The sequence below is a fragment of the Necator americanus genome, chromosome III (assembly GCF_031761385.1).
Source record: "Necator americanus strain Aroian chromosome III, whole genome shotgun sequence".
Classification (NCBI taxonomy): domain Eukaryota; kingdom Metazoa; phylum Nematoda; class Chromadorea; order Rhabditida; family Ancylostomatidae; genus Necator; species Necator americanus.
The window spans coordinates 38,681,093-38,700,859 of record NC_087373.1 but is presented as its reverse complement, the minus strand read 5'-3'; the positions used below and the strand labels follow the sequence as shown (position 1 = coordinate 38,700,859).

Sequence of the window (19,767 nt, the reverse complement as noted above, 5' to 3'; positions counted from 1 at the left end):
CTAAAAACTGAGACGTCTTGCATAATCACTGTAACAATTCGAATTCCTCATCAAACGATTGCGCTCCGCCGGTGCGACGTCGCTGCGATGACTCGGGTGCCGGCATTTCAGGCGCGGCACCAACGTCCGCCGTTTCGCGTTCTTTTCGCTTTCGGCGTTTTGCCTCTTTTCTCTGAACGTTTAGATCAAACTCGTCATCACTGGATTCTGATGCATGAATAGTGGGGAATGCTAGACCGCTGTGGAAGTCGTGTTCCTCTTCTGAAATGCCAAGGTAACAACATTTGGCTCATGGTTGATGTGCTTAACGATGACTAACCGTCGAGAGGAGACAGGGGTTCTAAATCTGCTAGAGAGTCTTCTCCTTCACTACCTTCTACTACTGCGTGTTCAATCTCCTCGGTAATTTCCTCTGGAAGCATCCCTTCAAGTTCGACGTCGCTGTCGTCTGAAAAATGGAACGATTGCATGTCTTAAGGTGGAGGAAACTTGTTCCTCCTTTCACGATCTAATCGCTATTGACCAGGTGGTGTTCGTTCGTTCGGACAACATTTCGGCTACACCTACGCAATGTGGCCTTCTCTGTTTGACTGATGCAAAAGTTCATTTGTCAAAAAAAAAAAAAAAAAAACTCACCGCAGAACGGGCTCTTTTCCGGGATGTTCTTCACAATCGTATCACACACCGGACCCAAAAAATTGATCAGTATAGCCGTTTCGACGATTTTATAACGTTGATAGAAATAATCCAGGATTGGCTGGAATGGTGCTCATCAATAAATTGAATTAACCGTCTATAAAAGTTGGTAATGGTAGTTCAATAACAGATATAACGGGACATATTCAGCTTGCGACCACGAATAAAATAAAATTTCCAATTTCATGAGGAGGGACTAGATGAAGACGACAATGTGATTCTTCTCAAAAAACAAAAAAACTTCAAATCCAAACAAAATAATAATGTAATACAGCTTTGACGGATATCTTGGGAAATTTTGTGTAGATCCACTATATCTATTCCAAAAATCTTACCCTATCTAGCTAAAAAAAAAACAGCAAATGTTATGTGAGAAAAAAATACCTTGAGTAAGATCCGATACATTAACAACGACAGCTCGCGACCAGCATCGACAACAAGCACGCAAATAGGCCATAGAATTGAATCGCTGAATATTATGAATTCGAAGCTTTCATTAATTGGACATTAGAAAAAAGAAAGAAAAAAATCAAAGAATTCTTGGTATAAGATGATGGGGTCTCCTTCGAAAAATTTTAGTTAGGAACACCTTTACAAAGGGGAAACGATGGATATGCTCACAAGCAAGTTTTTAGTACAAGAACTGATTCAGCTACATTCTATTGTTGCTTCCGGTACTTTTCCTTATATCAACGACATTTCAAATTTAAAGAACACAATTTTAAAGGATGTTTTTGAAAATCGTACTTCCCTAACAAATATTTGCGCAACTACGCTTGTTTTTTCTATACAAAGATATGTTTAGGATGATATAATAATAAAAGGAAAGTAAAGAAGGAAAAATAGCCAAAGTTCCTCTGGTTCATAAAGGAAATAGCGCAAAATAAAGAGCACCAAACAAGAGAAAGAAGAATAAAAAAAATTAAGAAAGAATTGACAAAAGGATGAGGAAATGTCGGAAAATAAAACCAGAAAATCCAACTAAATAAAAATAACTCACCGAATAGCTACAGCCACACGATGCAAAAAGTGGCGCAGCCATAATCGAAATTCCTCGAATTTTCGCCGGAAGTAGCTGAAGATGTGACGTCAAAGAATATCACAGAAATTTCTTCTCATCCAGAGAAGAAATTTCTGTGATATTGTACGAACAACCTACTTTTTGGTGGGCACAACGATAGTTCTATGCAAAAAGCCACCAAGTCGACGCATTTGGGCCACTATAAAGTCCCTGAACGTTTGAAGACATGACCCCAACCACGTCTTCAGCGACGGAATCCAACGACCACAGACGATATAGACGAGGCCGTAACAGAAATAGTTGAAGGCGCGTCGTAAAGGTTCGCCTATCTAAAGGGACTTTTGTAATTATTACTTAATATTATTAGCATAGGACTGTATTTCAAAAACATATTGCGAGTGAGGAAAATATGTAACAAACTATGCGATAGAGAATAATTTTGCCGACAAGACAAAAATTGTGAAAACAACCCACTCACCCTGATTTTAATCCACTGTTTAAGGTCAGGCCACCAATGAGCACAAAACCAGTACCTTAACCAACGTCCGATTGCATAGATGCAATTCTTTGTCGGTTCTATAATCCTCATTGAAATCCTAAAAACAAAGGATATTGATGTCGGTCACACTTTATTCAACGAGCGATTGTACGGAACGGATCTCTACGCGTTCAAGAAAAAAATACAAATCGAATCGATTTTCTAGGAATACAACAGGTTTTAACTGATTTCCGTGAGCTGTAGCCAAGATTGGTACAACCTTTTTAAAACAGCGGCAAACTTTCCGGCAAAACCCCCCCCGTAAACCCCAAAAAAAAAAAAACCAAAAAAAAAACCCCCCCCCCCACCCCCCCCCCCCCCCCAAAAAACCAAAAAAAAAAAAAAAAAAAAAAAAAAAAAAAAAAAAAAAAAACAAACCCCAAATAAAAAAACTTTAAAAACCAAACAACAACAACCCACAACAACAAAACAAAAAAAATTTTAAAAAAACCCCCCCCCCCCAAAAAACCCAAAACCCCCTTTTTTGGGTGGGGGGGGGGGGGGTTATAAAAAAAAAAAAAAAAAAAAAAAAAAGAAAAAAAAAAAAAAAGAAAAAAAAAAAAAAAAAAAAAAAAAAAAAAAAAAAAAAAAGACAAAAAAAAAAGAGCAAAAAAAGAAAAAATTTTACCAAAAAAAAAAAAAAACCCCCCCAAAAAAAAAAAAAAAAAAGGAAAAGAGAAAAAAACCCTTTAAATTTAACTAAAAAAAAAAAAAAAAAAAAAAAAAAAGGGAAGGGAAGGGAAAAAAAGAAGAAAAAAAGAAAGAAAGGAGGGGGAAAAAAAAAAAAAAAAAAAAAAAAAAAAGGAAAGGAAAAAAAAAAAAGAAAAAAGGGGTGGAAAAAAAAATGGGTGTGTGCTTGCATATCGGGAGTGGGTATCCTATCACGGCAGGTTGTGCGGTGAATTCTTTAGGGGAAGGGACGATCCTTGTGTATTAGGGTAAGGAAGAGGAGTCGAAAATAAAATTTCTAGAATATGTCATCCAAACTCCGAAGTGGGGATACATTACGACGTAGGCCTTTGATAACAAAGTATGAACAAGAAGGATGAGTGCATTGCGATAAAAAAAAAAAAACCCCCTTACAAAAAACCCCGGTTTTTTTTTTTGGGGGGGGCCGGGGGGCCGTTTAAAAAAAAAAACCCTTTTTATTTTTGGTTTGGGGGGGGGTGGTGTGTTTAAAAAAAAAAATTAAAAAAAAAAAAAAAAATATTATTTTTTTTTTTTTTTTTTTTTTTTTTTTTTTTGGGTTTTTTTTTGGGGGGGGGGGGGGGGGGGGAGAGGGAAAAAAATTTATATTTTTTTGTTTTTTAGAACTAAACAAAAAGGAAAAAACAAAAAAAAAATTTAAAATTAATAAAAAAAAAAACTAAACAAAACTTCAAAAAAAAAAAATAAAAAAAAAAAAAAACATAACAAAAAAAAAAAAAAAAAAAAAAAAGGAAAAAAAAAAAAAAAAATTTTTTTTTTTTTTCTTCTTTTTTTTTAAAAGGGTGTTTTTTTTTTTTTTTTTTTTTAATTTATTTTTTAAAAGAGAAAGCTGATTAATCAGTTCGAGTATTTGGGTCCCTTACCATGTTCGTATCCGAATGAAGAGATTCTTGAAAAAGTTCATGGTGGCTCGGATAGCGTTCTTGATTAAATTGAATGTGGCAACGATTGAATTCTTAATTCCAACCACGATGTATATGATGCCGTTCTTGATCGCCGTCACGACGTAAACAACACCATTCTTGATAGATGACAGTACGTAAACAATCCCATTCTTGATGGACGTTACGACGTAGCTAATACCATTTTTGATACCGGTTGCGACGTAATTTGTACCATTTTTGGTCGCAATTCCAATTTTGATCACACCCGACTTGAAACATCGCCAAAGAGCTGAAAACGAGAGCTTCCTAACCAAACCCTGAAACTCTCTCCTAATCCATAAAGGTGATCAGTAAAAAATAAGTAAAAATAAGATAAAAAATAATAAAAGGATGAATTTTGCGCAATCCCGGATCATCGCTAAGCTAGGAAGAATTACCAACTGCAATCCAGTGGTGAAACAAGAGCTACTCAAAGCTTTGAAATAATAATGAAGTGCAAATAATAGCCAAATCAGCGCGGAGATATCCTCTGACATGAGAAAAGCCAACTCTCATCTCCTAAAGTTGACACAGCTGGTTAGTAGCAAACCACGAACTGCCTGTCGAAAAGCCCGCATGAATGGTGCACCGCATTCATTCTTAAAGGCAGGGTACCAAAGTTTGACTATTTGAACTGGGAAATCAGATGGATCAGGAACAGTAGCTTGATCAGTTTACAAGACGAAGCAAATCTTTATACCTGTATGAATGATGAAGAGAAAGCGTATATAGCGGTTTTTTTCACTCGAATAGGTGTAAAAAATGTAAAAAGTGGAAAAAAATCATGTGATTCCCAAGATTTCTTCCATGAAATATGTCATCTCTACAGTGATCTTAGGAAAATGTCTCCCATGAAAATAGAATCAAAATTAAAAATTGACGATGTTGAGATCTCGCGACAAGCAGATAGCGGGGAGAGGTGTGGTTCACGAGTATGAGCGTGTAATTAGATGATCAATTGGATAATATAGCACTATCTCTTTAGAGAGTTTCATTTCGTCATCCAAAGAGTGGGTGTAAAGAGTTGTTTCGTTGAGTGAACTGATCGTTCTAGTGCTTTTGTTCCACCTGACTTCTAGATTTGCAAAAGGAATTTCATGTTTTCCCTGTGGTAACTGCAAACTGCACCCCAAAAACTAGACATTGTTGGAGAGAATCCAACATCAAAAACTTCTCTGAACACTGCCTTTAAAGCAAATAGTTTTGGAAAAAAATCATGTGATTCCCAAAATTTCTTCTATGAAATATGTCATCTCTACAGTGATCTTAGGAAAATGTCTCCCATGAAAATAGAATCAAAATTAAAATAGAATTAAAATTAGTCGAAAAATGAAGCACAGTCGAAAGAGCAAAATTGACGATGTTGAGATCTCGCGACAAGCAGATAGCGGGGAGAGGTGTGGTTCACGAGTATGAGCGTACTTAAATCCCCTTGTAATCCAGAATAAGCCGAGTGAAATAGCCGCGGATGATCTCTCTCAATCGTCCCCCCAACGATAAAACTTATTACGGGTAATAGAACGAAAGCACTCTGCAACGCGTCTACGATTGTGTGTGTGGGGCAGCTTCTGCTACTTTCTGAGTTATAGTCGGGTCAAAACGACATGAAGTACGGACAGTTGCGTAAGTGGCCCGCTCGAAGCGGTCTGGTGGAGAAAACGATTGGAACCGAGGTGGGACCACGGCGAACGTCATGTCGTTTTAACCCGACTATATATTAGTTGGATTACAAACTTCCAAAAGACAACGACGACCGAGTTCCTGCGCTCTTTCGCGCAATAAACTGGATCTTTGAGGAGAGAGAACTACGAGGCTATTTAATACGCATTTTCTGGATTACGTGAATTGTATTGATTACGGTAACCGTCGTGGACTACACTGTATCCATATCTATTCTTGGAGAGATGCTAACATCATCAATTTCGTGACACACTGTATTTAACCAAAAAAAAAAAAACTTACGCGGAACAAACTGCAACAACACCACATACTTGACTACTTGATAAACCTGGAGTAGTGGATGCACTATGACCACCTAAAACGATGAAATATAAAATTATTTCATATTTTTCTCTCACGTACTATACCTTAGCTGCATTAGCTGACATCTTCCCGCAACAGATAGCCCCATTCGCTATTTTCTGGTTAACTTCGTAGTAATTCCATACAGGACTCACGAGAAGGCAACCAACTGTTGTAAATCTACCATTATACCAGAATTAAGGAGATGCCCGATAACAGAAAAATCGATACCTGTAGCATACGCAGCTATGCATGCGCTTTCCAGTTGTTGTAATTGCAGCTGATGTGAACTGTAGATACATCCGCAAACTGACAAGGTCTAAATGACTTGATCATGGGGAAGCAGAAAATATTTAGCTTTTTCATTGATTTTCTTGAGCTGCAGCGAAGATTGGTCTTCCTTTGTTAACAGCCTCAAGGGAGGACCCGCCACTGTCGGCTTTAATTTTCCAAGCATTAACGATGGCGATAACGCCCAAACTCAGCTGCTAATAAAGATTAATACAAATCCCGGCAACAGCTCAAGCAAATCAATAAAAAAAAGCTATTCAACAGTCTAACAGAACAGTCGAATATGGACGCTACTTAGAGCAAAAAATAATCGGAAGTCGTTAATACTGATGCGTCAACACACCCTCCAAATAGACTGGACAGGCCACAATGCCACATGTGTCGCTATACTTCGTTCATGTGTTGGTGATAACAAAATATCCCATCCAACCACACCGGCCGCCAACGACAGTAATAGGCGTAGCTGTACCAGTTCTGAGCAGTACAAAGCTATGGACCTATAACATGGATTTATGTAGCGATTTTAGTTTTCTTGACTGTTTCTAATAGCGATGTAAACAGTTTTTTCCCTTCTTTGTTACTTGATCGAGACTTACCAAAATGCCATGTTCACAAGCATCAGATATGGTGCAGAGGCGGGGCTCCTCCATTCCACCACACCTCGCCAAAACTCGTTCACCGTCGAGCCAAATCTACGCAATGAGTCCATCTACAAAAATTGGGAAGATTTCAGAAGCAAAAATGGGAAATTTGAAGCAGCTTAAATTCGTTGTCTTATAGCTTTTGTTTCTGCGTTATGTGCACGACGGTGACGTTCCATAAACGTAAAAGTTTTGGATTAATTTCAGGGTGGACTGAACATTACTTACTTGCTTAACATTGCTCAAGTATCATGCTTTAGCAGTAACGATTAGAAGAAATTTTAGAGAGGAGAAGGCTTTTTTTCCAAATGACAGAACGTTTTAAAGCAATTATACGTATTAATTTTTTTGATTTTAGTTCAAAAATCTTCAAAAGTAGGTGGATACAATAAAAAAGTATTACTCAGAAATAAATAGTGCCTGTACAACACAAAACGAAAGTACAGCACCTTCATAGAATTAAAAGCAGACATAGAATAGTAATTCACCGAATGATAAGAATAAGAATTGCCCAAAGATATCCACCCACGTCAGATCCACAAATGAATTTTGAAACAGCGAAACCGTATGTTTTCTGACGTTACGCAATTTCCCAAGGCATCAGGATGACTAATCCACATATGCTTTCTGAATTTATAGCAGTTCCAGTTTTCAAATATAATTTTATTACTTATGGTATTAGAAGGCAATACTTGTTTCGCAGAAGTCCGTAATTTAGCACATATAGCGTTGTAAATCAGGTGCTGGATACAGTAACAAAAATATTAACGAAAAACAAAAACCATCTGTATAACACAGAAAAGTACCGTACCTTCAGGAAATTCAAAGCAAAACCCTGAACAGTAGTAAAGTATTCCGGTAGTCAGATAGTAAGTTGTTGCCGTTAGGCAGCGCTGCTCGCAAACTATAACGAGGGCAGGGATTCGTCAAAAATTTCGATAATTGCTACTGCGCAAAAGGACACACTTAATGATCATCAATCTCTTAGCCCTTACCGTTGACTCATAGAGAAGCAAAACTGTATAAAAACGTTAGGAACGTCCGAAAAATCGTTTGGATTATAGATGAAAATAAGTCGTGGATTATGATAAGATTTACGAGACGCATGCTTTGTATAATGAAAGAAGGAATTCCGAAAGAAATTAGGAGAGAAATAAGTGGTAGATGAGAAAATACCTGGATCTAGGGGAAATGTTCTTTGAAATTTCCATATCTTCTAAACTGGAACTGTTTAAATATTTAATAATTGCGCAATAAATGCACTGCATGCTACGAGGACACTGTGGGTTAATCTTCCTCATCAAAAATCAGGAAGTAGTTTCTTGTTTGTTTCTTTTTTTGTCAATATTATTCGAACTAAATTTTGATTCGAGGTCCCAGAAATAAGAGTCTAAACGCAAAAATGTTCAGTGAAAAGACTGTTTAAATCTAATGAAAAACTAAAACTAATGTGCATATTGCTGGCGCAAACCATAAACAAGAATGAAAAGTACGTTTTGAAAGAGAAACAAAAGCAATTCCAGCCATTCAAGCAGGGAGCACAGAGGATTAGCCTCCTACCTCTACCTGGTCCAAATCAGATACTTTTCAGAACCTCCATTCTTCAACCACAAAAAGAAATCTTCGTCCTATGTGTTTCGCTTCGCTTAATCGCTTAGTCGTGTTAATCATATAATCCGACTTTAGTTATTTTGTTAGGATATACTATGCAAAATCACTTGCATGGGCGTATCATCGAAGCGACGCAGAGGTGTACACGTTGCGTTGCGGTCGCGTTATACGTAAGAAACTAAAGTCAGAGGAATGAGAGTCGGATTAGAGTGACCACGACAACGGAAACACTTTGAACAGGTTTCCTCTGCACCTCGGCTTGTTCAAAACGCTAAACGGTAGCAAAATGTAGGGGGAGGTGGATGGGAACTCAGTGGCACCGTTATTTCTGGAAGTGAATAACTAAATCAGTTGGATCATCATCTTTAGACCTGAGCATTACTCTTAGAGAATCTATGACATGTAAGCTAAAGTTACTAGGAGAAAAAAGTAAAATAGAGCGTCCAAAAATAAGGGCGCCACTGAGTACCCCTCCCCAACCACATTTCAACCCATAATGGATTGGATTTGCACTTTAATTCACCTGCCATATCAGCACGAAAAAGAACTAATATTGCGACAATAGTTGCGAAGGTTCTGGATGTCGCAAACATTTTACAAATGTCCGGAATAAATGCCGACAGGAATATTTTCCGTTGAGAGATGTGTGTATGTATTTGCAGACAAACACGCGACGAAAAAGAAATGTTTACAGAGTTTTTGTCACAATCTCCTGCAGGTTTGCTAAAATCCACTTCCCAACAGGGTAGAATAGAAGCATACGTCGTGACTAAGGCTAATATGAAATGGATTGGTGGAAAGGTGAATTTTACGATAATTCAATTAGTAGGCTGAAAGATGAAATAAGCATAAGCAATGAAAATGAGCCATTGTGGTTTTGTGGAAGAAAATTCATTTAAAATGATCATTCGGGAGAGAATGTCGATAAAACAAAGACATGAGAACAGTGGCGTTCACAAGTGTGTTTACTTCTCCACAAAAAACGGTAAAGAAACACAAAAGGCAAATAATCAGACGATGTGCCAATAATCAACACACCTAGCAGATAAAATTGCAAAATAACCATTAAATCAGATCATTAAGTGCCCCAAATGCTGATTATACTAATTAAAAACCGCGAATTCATCCGAATATAGAATGTCACAAATATAATTTTAACTAGAACGCTACATATGTTCTTATTCTTAATATAGAGCAATATAATAAAAGCACTTGCACAGTTCCTGATATTCCTGTTAGTTTTTTCTTCCTCACATGGTGGGAAAGTATCTAATATCATAAAAGCCCACTGGTCACTGCAGCGAGTCGTTACAGCAAGGTCGTAAATTTACGACAAAAAAAATAAATGTACCACCCAAGCATCCAGTTTAACCGGATGCACTTAAGATGTGGTGTAGGAGTTGGAACCACTTACCTTTCTTTTCCAACATATTCGATAAATCCCACGACAAAGCAAATGAAAGATGTATTATGATAGATATCGATGACACCTGATCAGCAGGAATTGCAAAGATTTCTGGAAAAAAAGACAATATGCACGAAGTCTTCCTTACATGCATCAATGTACGTCACGAGTTCAAATAAGTGGCCGGGATTCACATTCCCTTATCCCGTACGTGATAATTTTTGAGAACCCCTCATCACTTCGCTACGGGACCAGTATCTCGTAGGAATATTTTGTGCTCCTTTTCGATGTTTTGTAAAAAGAGGATGTGGGTAGCTTGCTTATTTATGTACATCTACATGAATAATGAGGTGAATAAAGCTGAGCATGGGAAAACCAAGCCAAGCAAAGCAACTCAACCTTAGCCACGTTCTCTTACATGGAAAACCTAACAATTACTAATTCTTCACATACAAAACTATGCAATTCATACACTTTTTTACGGTAACTACCCAAACTAAATGTACTAAGTTGTTCCCGAAAATAAAAACCTACTATTTACAATTATTGAGTAAGACAGGGAAAATCGTATGCATATATTGCAAAAGAACACACCGTAATTACTTGAAACAGTATGAACGCCTAATTTTAAGGAGACATTGAACATCGTCCCCGTTTCTGGACATAATCTGTTGGTAAGCGCCGGAAGGTAGTGTTCCAATTCGTCATTTCTGGGAAATGGAGAACAGGAGGATCAGAAAATGGTAGCATAGTGTTTTATATTGTAAAATTCTTAACCCTCAGTCCCATGCTTAATAAAAGATAGGTTTAATCGCTAGCGTTTTATGCTAGAAAAGAACTTAATACGTTTATCTCCCAAACAAAGAAGTATCTTTGCTTAGGATCGTTAACATAAGCAATTAAACAAACCTCAAGTACATCTTTAAAAAATTAGCAGTTCCTAACTTTCGTTGCAAGAGTACGTAGCTAAAGCTCAATTCTTCATCGGATTCATTGATCACCCAGATCCATAGATTAACACATAATCCACCCTCTTTTTATAATGCAGTGGAACGAAGCACAAAATATTCGCGCCTTTATTGAATGTTTCAGGTGAAAATAGCAGTCCCGTAACGAATTACAGGAGAGATGGCACTTTTCCAGAGATCCAGAATGAACGAGTATGGATATGTTACGATGGGATTCACATATGAAATGCGAAGAATAAAGAGAAAATTCGTCATGAAATGAGAAAATTGATGGGAACTCCTGAACTACGTCTCGTGTTGCTAGTTGAGCTTCTTCTTGTCATGCTAGCTGAGCTGCGATATTTACTGGACGCTCGACGACGAACAATCAATTTGAAGAAGAGAAAAAACACACATACATGACACCAGTTACTAGCAATTAGGCTGGGCAAGAAGAAATCCTGGGAACTCATAAACAAAATTCTCGCTTAGGATCTTAAGTACTCGATCGATTCATGTGATCGGTAGAATCACATGAAATCACACAGAAATCCATACGCATACAACAACAACACAGGCGTACAGGAAAATGCGGCCCCTGCGGCAGCGGCAGCGGCGGCGAGTTAAACCACCCGCTCATCCGGCCTGCGCCCTCCCCCGGTCGCATGATGCCTCTTCTCGGGTCGTTAGACATCAATAATTCAGCCATCAGTTTTTTTTTTAAACCCGATGAAATAGGTGTCCCGTGTCAGTCGGTTCGGTGGCGCAGCATCCAATTAAACACGTAAGGATTTCCTTTTTGTTTCCGAAGTCGAGTGAGAAGACTTTGAATTATATTTTGGAACTGTTTGATCACGTAGAATGCCTGAAACTTCTTTGCGAACGCCCCCGTACGATTGTCGTCGTATGAGGTGTCCCGCCGCGCAAACTGGCATCCCAATTTCTTCATTGGATGCAATGACACCCAATTGTGAGTGGTCCCGTCTTCATCCACACCTTGCCCTACAGGCGTATTTGAAAAATAGGGTGATAGAGTGGTTGAGTGGGGCCATTCTGACGTGACTGGATCGAACTGCCCTCGTCTAATCGTACTGTAATAGCTGAGGCGCAAAAACGTCGACAGAGCACAGAAAACGTTCCTACCTGTCAAATTTCTTTCTTATTTGACGATTTGAGAAGCATTTGAAAAGTCAGCCGACAGACCATCACTGGAACTGAATAGCTGAGTCAGTCAAAGACCTAAACGCTAGGCTTTAGCCCTACTGGATCCATGAAATGTTGGATTAAGCTACCAAGAGAAAAAAAGAAGACAAAGCTGGAACTACTACTGCTTCAATTTTACCAAACCTTCCAAACAGGCTCATCAGAAGTAAATAGCTGAGTCAGATCATGTAGTACTTTCGAAAGAAAAAAAAAATAAGAGCCGGAAATGACTTCCATGGGAATCCGCGATCAATGGGTATGCATGTAACAACTTTTATTCACGCCTTTGAAATACGCATTCACAAGTTGGTGACCTTCAAGAGGGCCGTTCGATTAGCCATTATGAGGATTGCTCGCGTTTGCCTGTTTCGTCACTTTTCGGGAATTTTCACAGTTGGGGCAAGGTCGCTCCTTCCACACCAATCCACAATCAGCGTGCCAATCGTCAAACTATTTCTTCGACTTCGATGCAATCCCAAGTAGTAATCAGAGTGAAATCAGGAAGAGCAGGCATCATGGAAATGAAACGACTTGACGGCGAGAACAGTTCTTGTGCTATACTGAACTTTTTTATTTGCGCGAACTACAATCTGTCTGCGACATTGACGTTTTTTTTGCGCTCCCAAGTAAGTGCAAACTGAGGAGGCGTCTTTTTCCCGTCCGAATACCCGGGGGACTTTGGCCAGGAACCCGCAGACGTTTAGGTGCAGCCGAATCCATCTCTGCAGAAACAGCTAGTTCCAGAAATGTCGTGTGCGGTGTTTCTAGTCCAATAATTTGATTAACTTTGCTTCTTGTTCTAACTTTGCATTCTCCATGAACCTATCGATATCCAGCACATAAATTCTCCCATTATTAATTATCATATGCTTTCCTTTGAGTGAAAAACAACTCTTGAGACTGTGGTGGAATAGAAGCATAACACTAGGCCAACTTACCTAGCTGTAATTTTTAATAGGATTGAAGAATGAGTAAACGTGTGTTTCATACTTCTTTGCAGTTCCTCGCTGCAGACCACTTCAATCACCGTAACAACCAGCATGTGGAATGAAGCTGTGGAATCAGGGTCCAAAATGACCTGTATTGTATAGAACATGCTCGCTCAACAAGCAGGGATCGCATTACACACGTACAAAACCGTAATATTTATTAGACATGTCCTACCGAATGGCTTAGAGATCCCAACAAGGACATCATGACAACAAACAAGAAAAACCAAAGATACAAGTCAAAAACATCTACAATTTCTTATGAGAAAAAAAATGAAGTGGAACGTATGAGAAAACTCTACGCTCATAAGCATCATTTTACACAATAGAAACTACAGTACCAATACAAATATATCTACAAACCAAAAAGGCAAAGAAAAAGGTCAGTTTTGCTGCATTGTTTTGACGACTTTCAGGTAGGCAGTGACATCTCTGTCTTTAACTGGACAGACAGACAATCATGGTTGAACAGCAATGACTAAAACTTTAGAGTTCAGAGGTGTTTGCGGAGCAATATCTCCTTAAAGGCTCCTGCAAACAGTCAACGAAAAAAGTAAGGAATTTGCAATGACGCAATGCAGGGAACGCTGGCACGTATCGAGTCCGTCCATCTGCAAGTTTCAACAGTTCTCCGCGAACATTTCGTAACATTCCGAACGCCTTACATTAATTCATTGCCAACGACTTTTCTTCTTGGCCGAAGCGCCCTCGTCATCCGTTGATTGGGCAGAAGCTGCTGCAACTGGTGTTTGTTGCGTTTGCGGATTCTGCGCCATAATACGAGCGTTGATTTCATCGATTTTTTTCTTCCATTCAGGGCGGGGATCGGATACGACCTGGAAACCAGGAGATGAATATCATCAATGAACCAATTTGTAAGCGATCAACAGGTCAAACTAAACCGAAACGTTAGTATTTCAAGGATCATACTAAAGCTTACCTGTGGCCTGATTTTGGATGACTCGAGTTCAGATGGCTTAAAAGTTGCTGCAAATGACTGCTGAAAAATATTCTCTAATTGAAATATAATTAAATATTTAAGATAAAATTTAAGTGAAGTTACCAATTATCCTTACCTTGAAAGCATTTTTCATCGCTAGTAGTCGATTACTCGGGGCCGCTCCGGCAGGACCAACATTGCTGGAAAATCAAAATACTTCATACCGCTGTAAAATCAGAAAATATATTTAATTTCAAATACATCCTCACGGATTGGTATGCTGCCGAAAGTTAAGAAAATCTGCACCAAAAATCTAGGGTTCAGAAATGTCTTACAATGTAAGTGTCTTTTATATTTTCCTTTTCGTTTTTTTTTTTAATTAAATTCGTTTTTCGATGCAACAACCAAGGATAAACGAGCTACAGACTACATCTGACAAAAAAGCATCTGAATGCTATAATCTTACTTACTCTGTAGACGTCGCTGCTCTTATCGCATCTCGCACAGTAAGGTTACTTGATCCACGAGGCTTCGTTTCTTTCAGTGGATCGAGTTCAGCACCTAAAAATAGATTGCCGATTAAGATCTGAATTCCGAAAAAGTAACTGCATTCTCCCACCTTTACTACCAGGCACTGGGCGAGTTTTGGGCTTATATCCCAGACCGAGTCGTGCTTTTGGCTTCAATGCTCCGGATCCATCACCTTGGCGCTGGGCACGGAACCAGGCAGATTTCATCGCCAGCGAAAGAAGAGCTTGCGGAACCTGTACTACTGTTGTCAATCCATATCACACTTGAAAGAAAGTCAACCACTACCTCTTGATTAACACTCTCAAGATTGCGTACAAGATGTCCAGCCATTTCCATGTCCTTGTCAGTGATCAAAGTGTAAGCCCAGCCACGCTGACCTTAAATTTTTACCGCAATAAGACACCAAAAAGTGGAGCGTAACCGCCTCGGCTTTACAACTAGGTTCACGTTTGTTTCGTTTTGAAAGGTCATTTTAAGCGTAATTTTTACAGTTTGGCTCCTAACTACGATCTTTGCCAATTAAAAGAGAATATTCAGATTAGACCTCAAACCGTTCTAACCTGCTCTTCCGGTTCGTCCCACTCTGTGCACATGTGTATCAATATCCCTCGCTAGATCATAATTAACAACAGTTCGAATTTCCGGGATATCCAAACCACGCGCTAAAAGAGGCATTAGTGCAATTAGGACAGGATTTACGATAAATCGAGAAGTGAATAGAGTACTGGCAACTGAAGTACAGTACTCTCAGCAGCGTGCTTCACCTGCAACATCTGTAGCTACCATAATATTGACTTTCTTGCGAAACGCCTGCAAATGTTCGTTCCTTTCATGTTGCAGCATGTCTCCATGCAACAGAACTAGCTCGAAATCGCGTGCCTGCAAGAATTATCTTGGATTATCTGCCACAATACCATAAATAATAAGAAAATAGATGTGTGAAAACGGTTACCCTCAGCTTCTTCGCAAGATCTTCTGCATTCACCTTCTTTGTAACGAAAATGAGTACTTTTCCCACTAGAAATGGAAGTGTAATGATTCCAGGCAAAAATGGGTATTCTTTTAAAACAATAATAAACAAAAAGCGCACTTGTTCCAAAATCAACCAGTCTCTTTGTAAGCCACACCCATTTTGTGTCTTGTCGTGGCAGCACTTCAACAGTTTGGATTACGTCAGCATTGGCCTAAAAAAAGCGATGTGCTACTTACCAAAAGACTGATTTGAACAAAATAACTCTTAGAGAAGAAGTGCAAAATGCCTCGCAAAATCAATGAGTTCTCGATAGCGCTCCGCTATGCGCGGTTTTATGAAAAAGCGATATGTAAATGATATGGTACAATAATATGACATATAATATGATGTGATATATGTGATATATATTACATGATGGTGTATAAGATAGGTGAGCACCAGCTGCACTGTTTTGAAACCGCACACGATGAAAGTATTGGGATCACCAGCGGAATGAAAACTACGGCGAGAACGGCACTTCTATAGAACCAGCCAAATTTAAAGAAATAAGCAATCCCACACAAAATTATCTGTATTTATCTGGAGAACATCAAACGACTGAATAAACTAGGTTAGATATATGTTGTGCTGATGACAAGAAGGAAGTCAGAAACTAGACAACAAACCTCTCCAACTTCTCCCTGAACAATGCGAACGGGATCGCGAAGGGCATCTCTTGCTAGGCGTTCTACCTACAAAGAATACTTTCATCTTTACCAACACCAAATCAAACAATGAAAACGAGAGGAATTCTTTGTTCAAAAAATTCGAGTCAATATTCTTTTTGCTTCTGGATAACTAAGGGCTAAACCTCTTCCAAATACGGCAAACTTTACCTTGTGTTTGAACGTAGCACTGAACATAAGGCATTGACGGTCAGGACGTATGTGGTCCGAAATGGACTTCACTTGAGCCTCTGTAATTTCAAAGTTCTAATTTTTAACAACTATCGAGAAGATTTTCAATGAACGATGGACAGATTTCTAGTCACGAAAAATTTTCAGGAAAAAAAATGACGTACCAAAACCCATGTCGAACATTCTGTCAGCCTCGTCGAAAACTAAGAATGTCGTGCGTAGAAAATTTGTTGCTTCAATTTTCACCAAGTCAATTATACGACCCTAAAATTCGACGAATTCATCATATGAAACTGCCGCAGTGAAAAGTCGTGGTTCAGCCTTTCGGCAAGCAAAAAGAAATGCAGGAAATTCGTTCAACGAATCCTTGAAATACCTTCGAGAAGACTATTCACAATGAAATTACCGGAGTGCAGACTACTAGTTCAGCCCCTTCATTTTTAAGCTCATTCGATTGTTCCCACTTGCTTCCTCCTCCGTATGCACAAATTACATTGATGTTGTAGATTTTGCAGAAGCGCTTTGCTTCCTGGTAGACCTAAAGCGAAAAGCTTCCAACGGTTATTACACGGAAGTAGTGAATATTAACGATTGGAAATCTGACTTGTATGGCCAATTCTCTGGTTGGTACTACGACAAGTGCAATAGGACCATCACCGACGTCCAGATCACGTTGATCCATGATATGCACTATTGCAGGCCACAGGTAAGCCGCGGTTTTACCACTTCCTGTCTTAGCTATACCAAGCACATCACGTCCACTTAAAGCAGCCGGAATAGCCTAAAGAAGATTAGTTTGCACTTGCAAATTTCCGCACAAATCAGAGTAGCAGAGAAAACCTGGCATGGAACAGCAAAACGAATAAAAATAGAATTGAGAAAGAGAAAATGAAGAAATGATAAAGAAACAGAAGTCAACCGTTTCAAGTGTCATTTGCTCAAATAAGAAAAATTTACCTGAGCTTGGATAGGAGTTGGCTGTTCATACTCGCTTTTGCGAATTGCATCCATCAGCTGCTTATCGAAGCCAAAGTGGGCAAAAGAGCACACTGGCTTAGGAGGGTGGAATCCACCTACGCGGAGTCCCAAACGTTCTCGCAGTCGCACAACCTCGACATGGTTCAGCTTGCTGCAAAAAGGACACTTTCCAGGTCAAGTTAATAAGTACGAAGTCTGTTATAAAAGAAAAAAAACTATCTTTTTCATCCTCGTATTCAATTTAAAATAGCTTGTGTTAAAAGTGATTTAGCGATTTCTTTTCACTTACTCAAATCACCAATTCACACGAAAACCGCTACGAAGGTTTACGAAACATTTAAAAAAGGACCGTACCTAATTTCATCATGTTCGGCATAGAATACTTTGTTGAACTCTGGATAAGTGATAGCCAGATGGTCTATGGGCGGTAGAGGATCAATCACCTAAAGATAAGGAAACAATACTGGATAGCATGCAAGACTCCGATGAACTGAGAAAGTCTACGACTAATTCTACCTTCTTCCATGTCCAGATCACATTGCCATCCTCATCATATTCGTATTCTTCCTCTTCGTTGGCGATTTTGTCCTTGTGCTCCTCGAGATATCTAGAGGAACTCTCATTGTATTACTTGGTCTCAGATAATTGTAAACATTTTGAAGAACATCTGGCATGCAATCTGCATACAAAACTGTCTTATTTATTGTTATTTATTATTGCAGGATGTACAACTTATAAAATAAATATTATTGTATTAACTCACTTAAAGTACGACTCCTGCATGTCTTCTTCATCAATGTCCGCTCTGCCGATGCCCTTTTTGTCAGCATCTGTGTCCTTTCCACTAGCACGGTCCTTCTCTTTTTGGACTGAGATCGCCTTGTCTTTAGAAGCCTGAAACAACAAACTGATGGATCCAGAGTAAACCTTTCCATACCATATATCATTAATCACCTGGGCATCAATCTCTGCCATGAAGGCATCCAACTCATCCTCTTCGTCATCCTCGGCAGGTTTCTTTGGTTCCTCGTCTTTGCTTTTTCGGCTACTCTTACCATCACGTTCACGATCACGATGCGAAGACGACCGACCATCCTCATCCCAACGACGACGGCGAGACGATGATGAAGACGACGATTGATCGTCATCTGAATCCTCGCCCTCGAGGTATCTAATATAGGTAGGTTAACATATGGTACTGGACGGAGTGCATAGTCATCTGAAAAAGTATCCTGTTGCATAAACACATGATATGTGTATGTGCTGGGCGTAGAGATTGGAGAACGTTCTAGGTGAAAAATGTGTTGAGAACTTCCACTAACTCATCGTCGTAGAGACGTTTCTTTCGTCCTTCCTTTTCAGTTTTTGCTCCATAGTACATAAGATTTGCATACTAAAACTTAGCACTGGTAGACGAGTTCAAATCTATGCAACAAAAAAAACCGAGAACCTCCTCTTCCTTCTTCTTCTCCCTGTCTCGAACAGACATGTAACTGCCAGCAACGAAACCCGGTCCACTGGATGTAGTAAGCGATTGAGGAGGTGGCACAGAGTTCATACTGCCTGGAAGGAAAAACAACGAAAATGAAAAAAAATCTAACCACATTATCATTAATTCCAATGCTGCCTTTTGCATGAAAACGGCGCAACCATTTAGGAATTTAATTGTTTTCATTGAATACACTTTCACTGAAAATCAAGGGGCACAAATTTTGGGTGGAATAGTTACCGTTTCCTTTGCGTCACATATCGTGCAGAAAAGTTGAATTGCGAAGAATATTGATCTACCTTCATCATGAATGAATTTTAGTGAAAAATGAGGCAGAAGAGCGATAAAGTGAAAAAAAAAAACTAACCGGCTCTTCTTGCAAAAATCGGAACTTTCGACATTGCTTAAAGACCTAGCTTCTTTTCAAATCTCACAAAAAAAAGATATCTGTCAAACGAACAGTGCTATCCCACAAACATGTCAGAAAAACCAGAAAACCAACTTTTTTAACAAAAATTAGGTACTCTCACGGGTGGCTGATTGAAGTCTCCGTCAAACATGAACAACACTTATCTTTCCTCGTAGAATTAAAACAAGTTTTCACTTACTTGAGCTCGTCCACTTGCGATCATCACGTACATTGGATGTGTTTGAGGAACTATTTGAAGAAGCGGAAACAAATCTTGACTGATAATTTCCACGGTACGCCATCTAAACATTCATTCGTATTGCAGCATAGAAACCAACAATTACGGAGAGCTTCCCCGGTAAATTGCCATCAGTTCACGCTGGTAAAATCCACCTTCACGGATATTTCATGATAATAACAGGTAATTATAAGATTAAATTTGCGCTGTTTGTAACCTCTGGAAGTGTTTCGTTTCCAAAGAGCAGTAAAAACGGACAGCATTCGAGAAAAGAAACATTTCTACGGGAAAAGAAGTGTTGAAAATAGAACATACAAA

General features: G+C 38.9%; 3 protein-coding genes across 5 annotated transcripts; all 3 read right to left on the bottom strand.

The window, feature by feature from the left end:
* Positions 1-25: 25 nt before the first annotated feature.
* Positions 26-6,908, bottom strand: RB195_012299 (uncharacterized protein; the record flags this gene model as incomplete). Of its 2 annotated transcripts, none has more annotated exons than XM_013434977.2 (13): positions 26-261; positions 320-448; positions 637-757; positions 1,081-1,165; positions 1,697-1,771; positions 1,856-2,046; positions 2,196-2,313; positions 3,827-4,136; positions 5,849-5,921; positions 5,974-6,077; positions 6,140-6,227; positions 6,543-6,696; positions 6,796-6,908. In XM_013434977.2, the coding sequence occupies 13 exons, from the start codon at positions 6,906-6,908 to the stop codon at positions 26-28; spliced, it is 1,797 nt and encodes a 598-aa protein (XP_013290431.2). The 2 variants fall into 2 exon arrangements, with proteins under 2 accessions (XP_013290431.2, XP_064051676.1); XM_064194093.1 differs by having other exon boundaries at positions 6,796-6,818.
* RB195_012298 (uncharacterized protein) lies at positions 6,892-13,102 on the bottom strand (the record flags this gene model as incomplete). The annotated part of the gene is made up of 4 exons (XM_064194092.1): positions 6,892-6,908; positions 9,866-9,967; positions 12,945-12,948; positions 13,022-13,102. The coding sequence occupies 4 exons, from the start codon at positions 13,100-13,102 to the stop codon at positions 6,892-6,894; spliced, it is 204 nt and encodes a 67-aa protein (XP_064051675.1).
* Positions 13,103-13,536: 434 nt separating this feature from the next.
* RB195_012297 (uncharacterized protein) lies at positions 13,537-19,513 on the bottom strand (the record flags this gene model as incomplete). 2 transcript variants are annotated; one of them, XM_064194091.1, is made up of 25 exons in its annotated part: positions 13,537-13,606; positions 13,661-13,731; positions 13,829-13,831; positions 13,936-13,995; positions 14,072-14,135; positions 14,406-14,496; positions 14,555-14,699; positions 14,752-14,843; positions 15,027-15,128; positions 15,231-15,345; positions 15,419-15,483; positions 15,557-15,650; positions 16,105-16,170; positions 16,315-16,394; positions 16,500-16,599; positions 16,742-16,873; positions 16,940-17,116; positions 17,293-17,464; positions 17,668-17,756; positions 17,830-17,920; positions 18,077-18,207; positions 18,268-18,484; positions 18,636-18,706; positions 18,764-18,876; positions 19,411-19,513. In XM_064194091.1, the coding sequence occupies 25 exons, from the start codon at positions 19,511-19,513 to the stop codon at positions 13,537-13,539; spliced, it is 2,514 nt and encodes an 837-aa protein (XP_064051673.1). The 2 variants fall into 2 exon arrangements, with proteins under 2 accessions (XP_064051673.1, XP_064051674.1); XM_064194090.1 differs by lacking the exon at positions 13,537-13,606 and having other exon boundaries at positions 13,667-13,831.
* Positions 19,514-19,767: the final 254 nt, after the last annotated feature.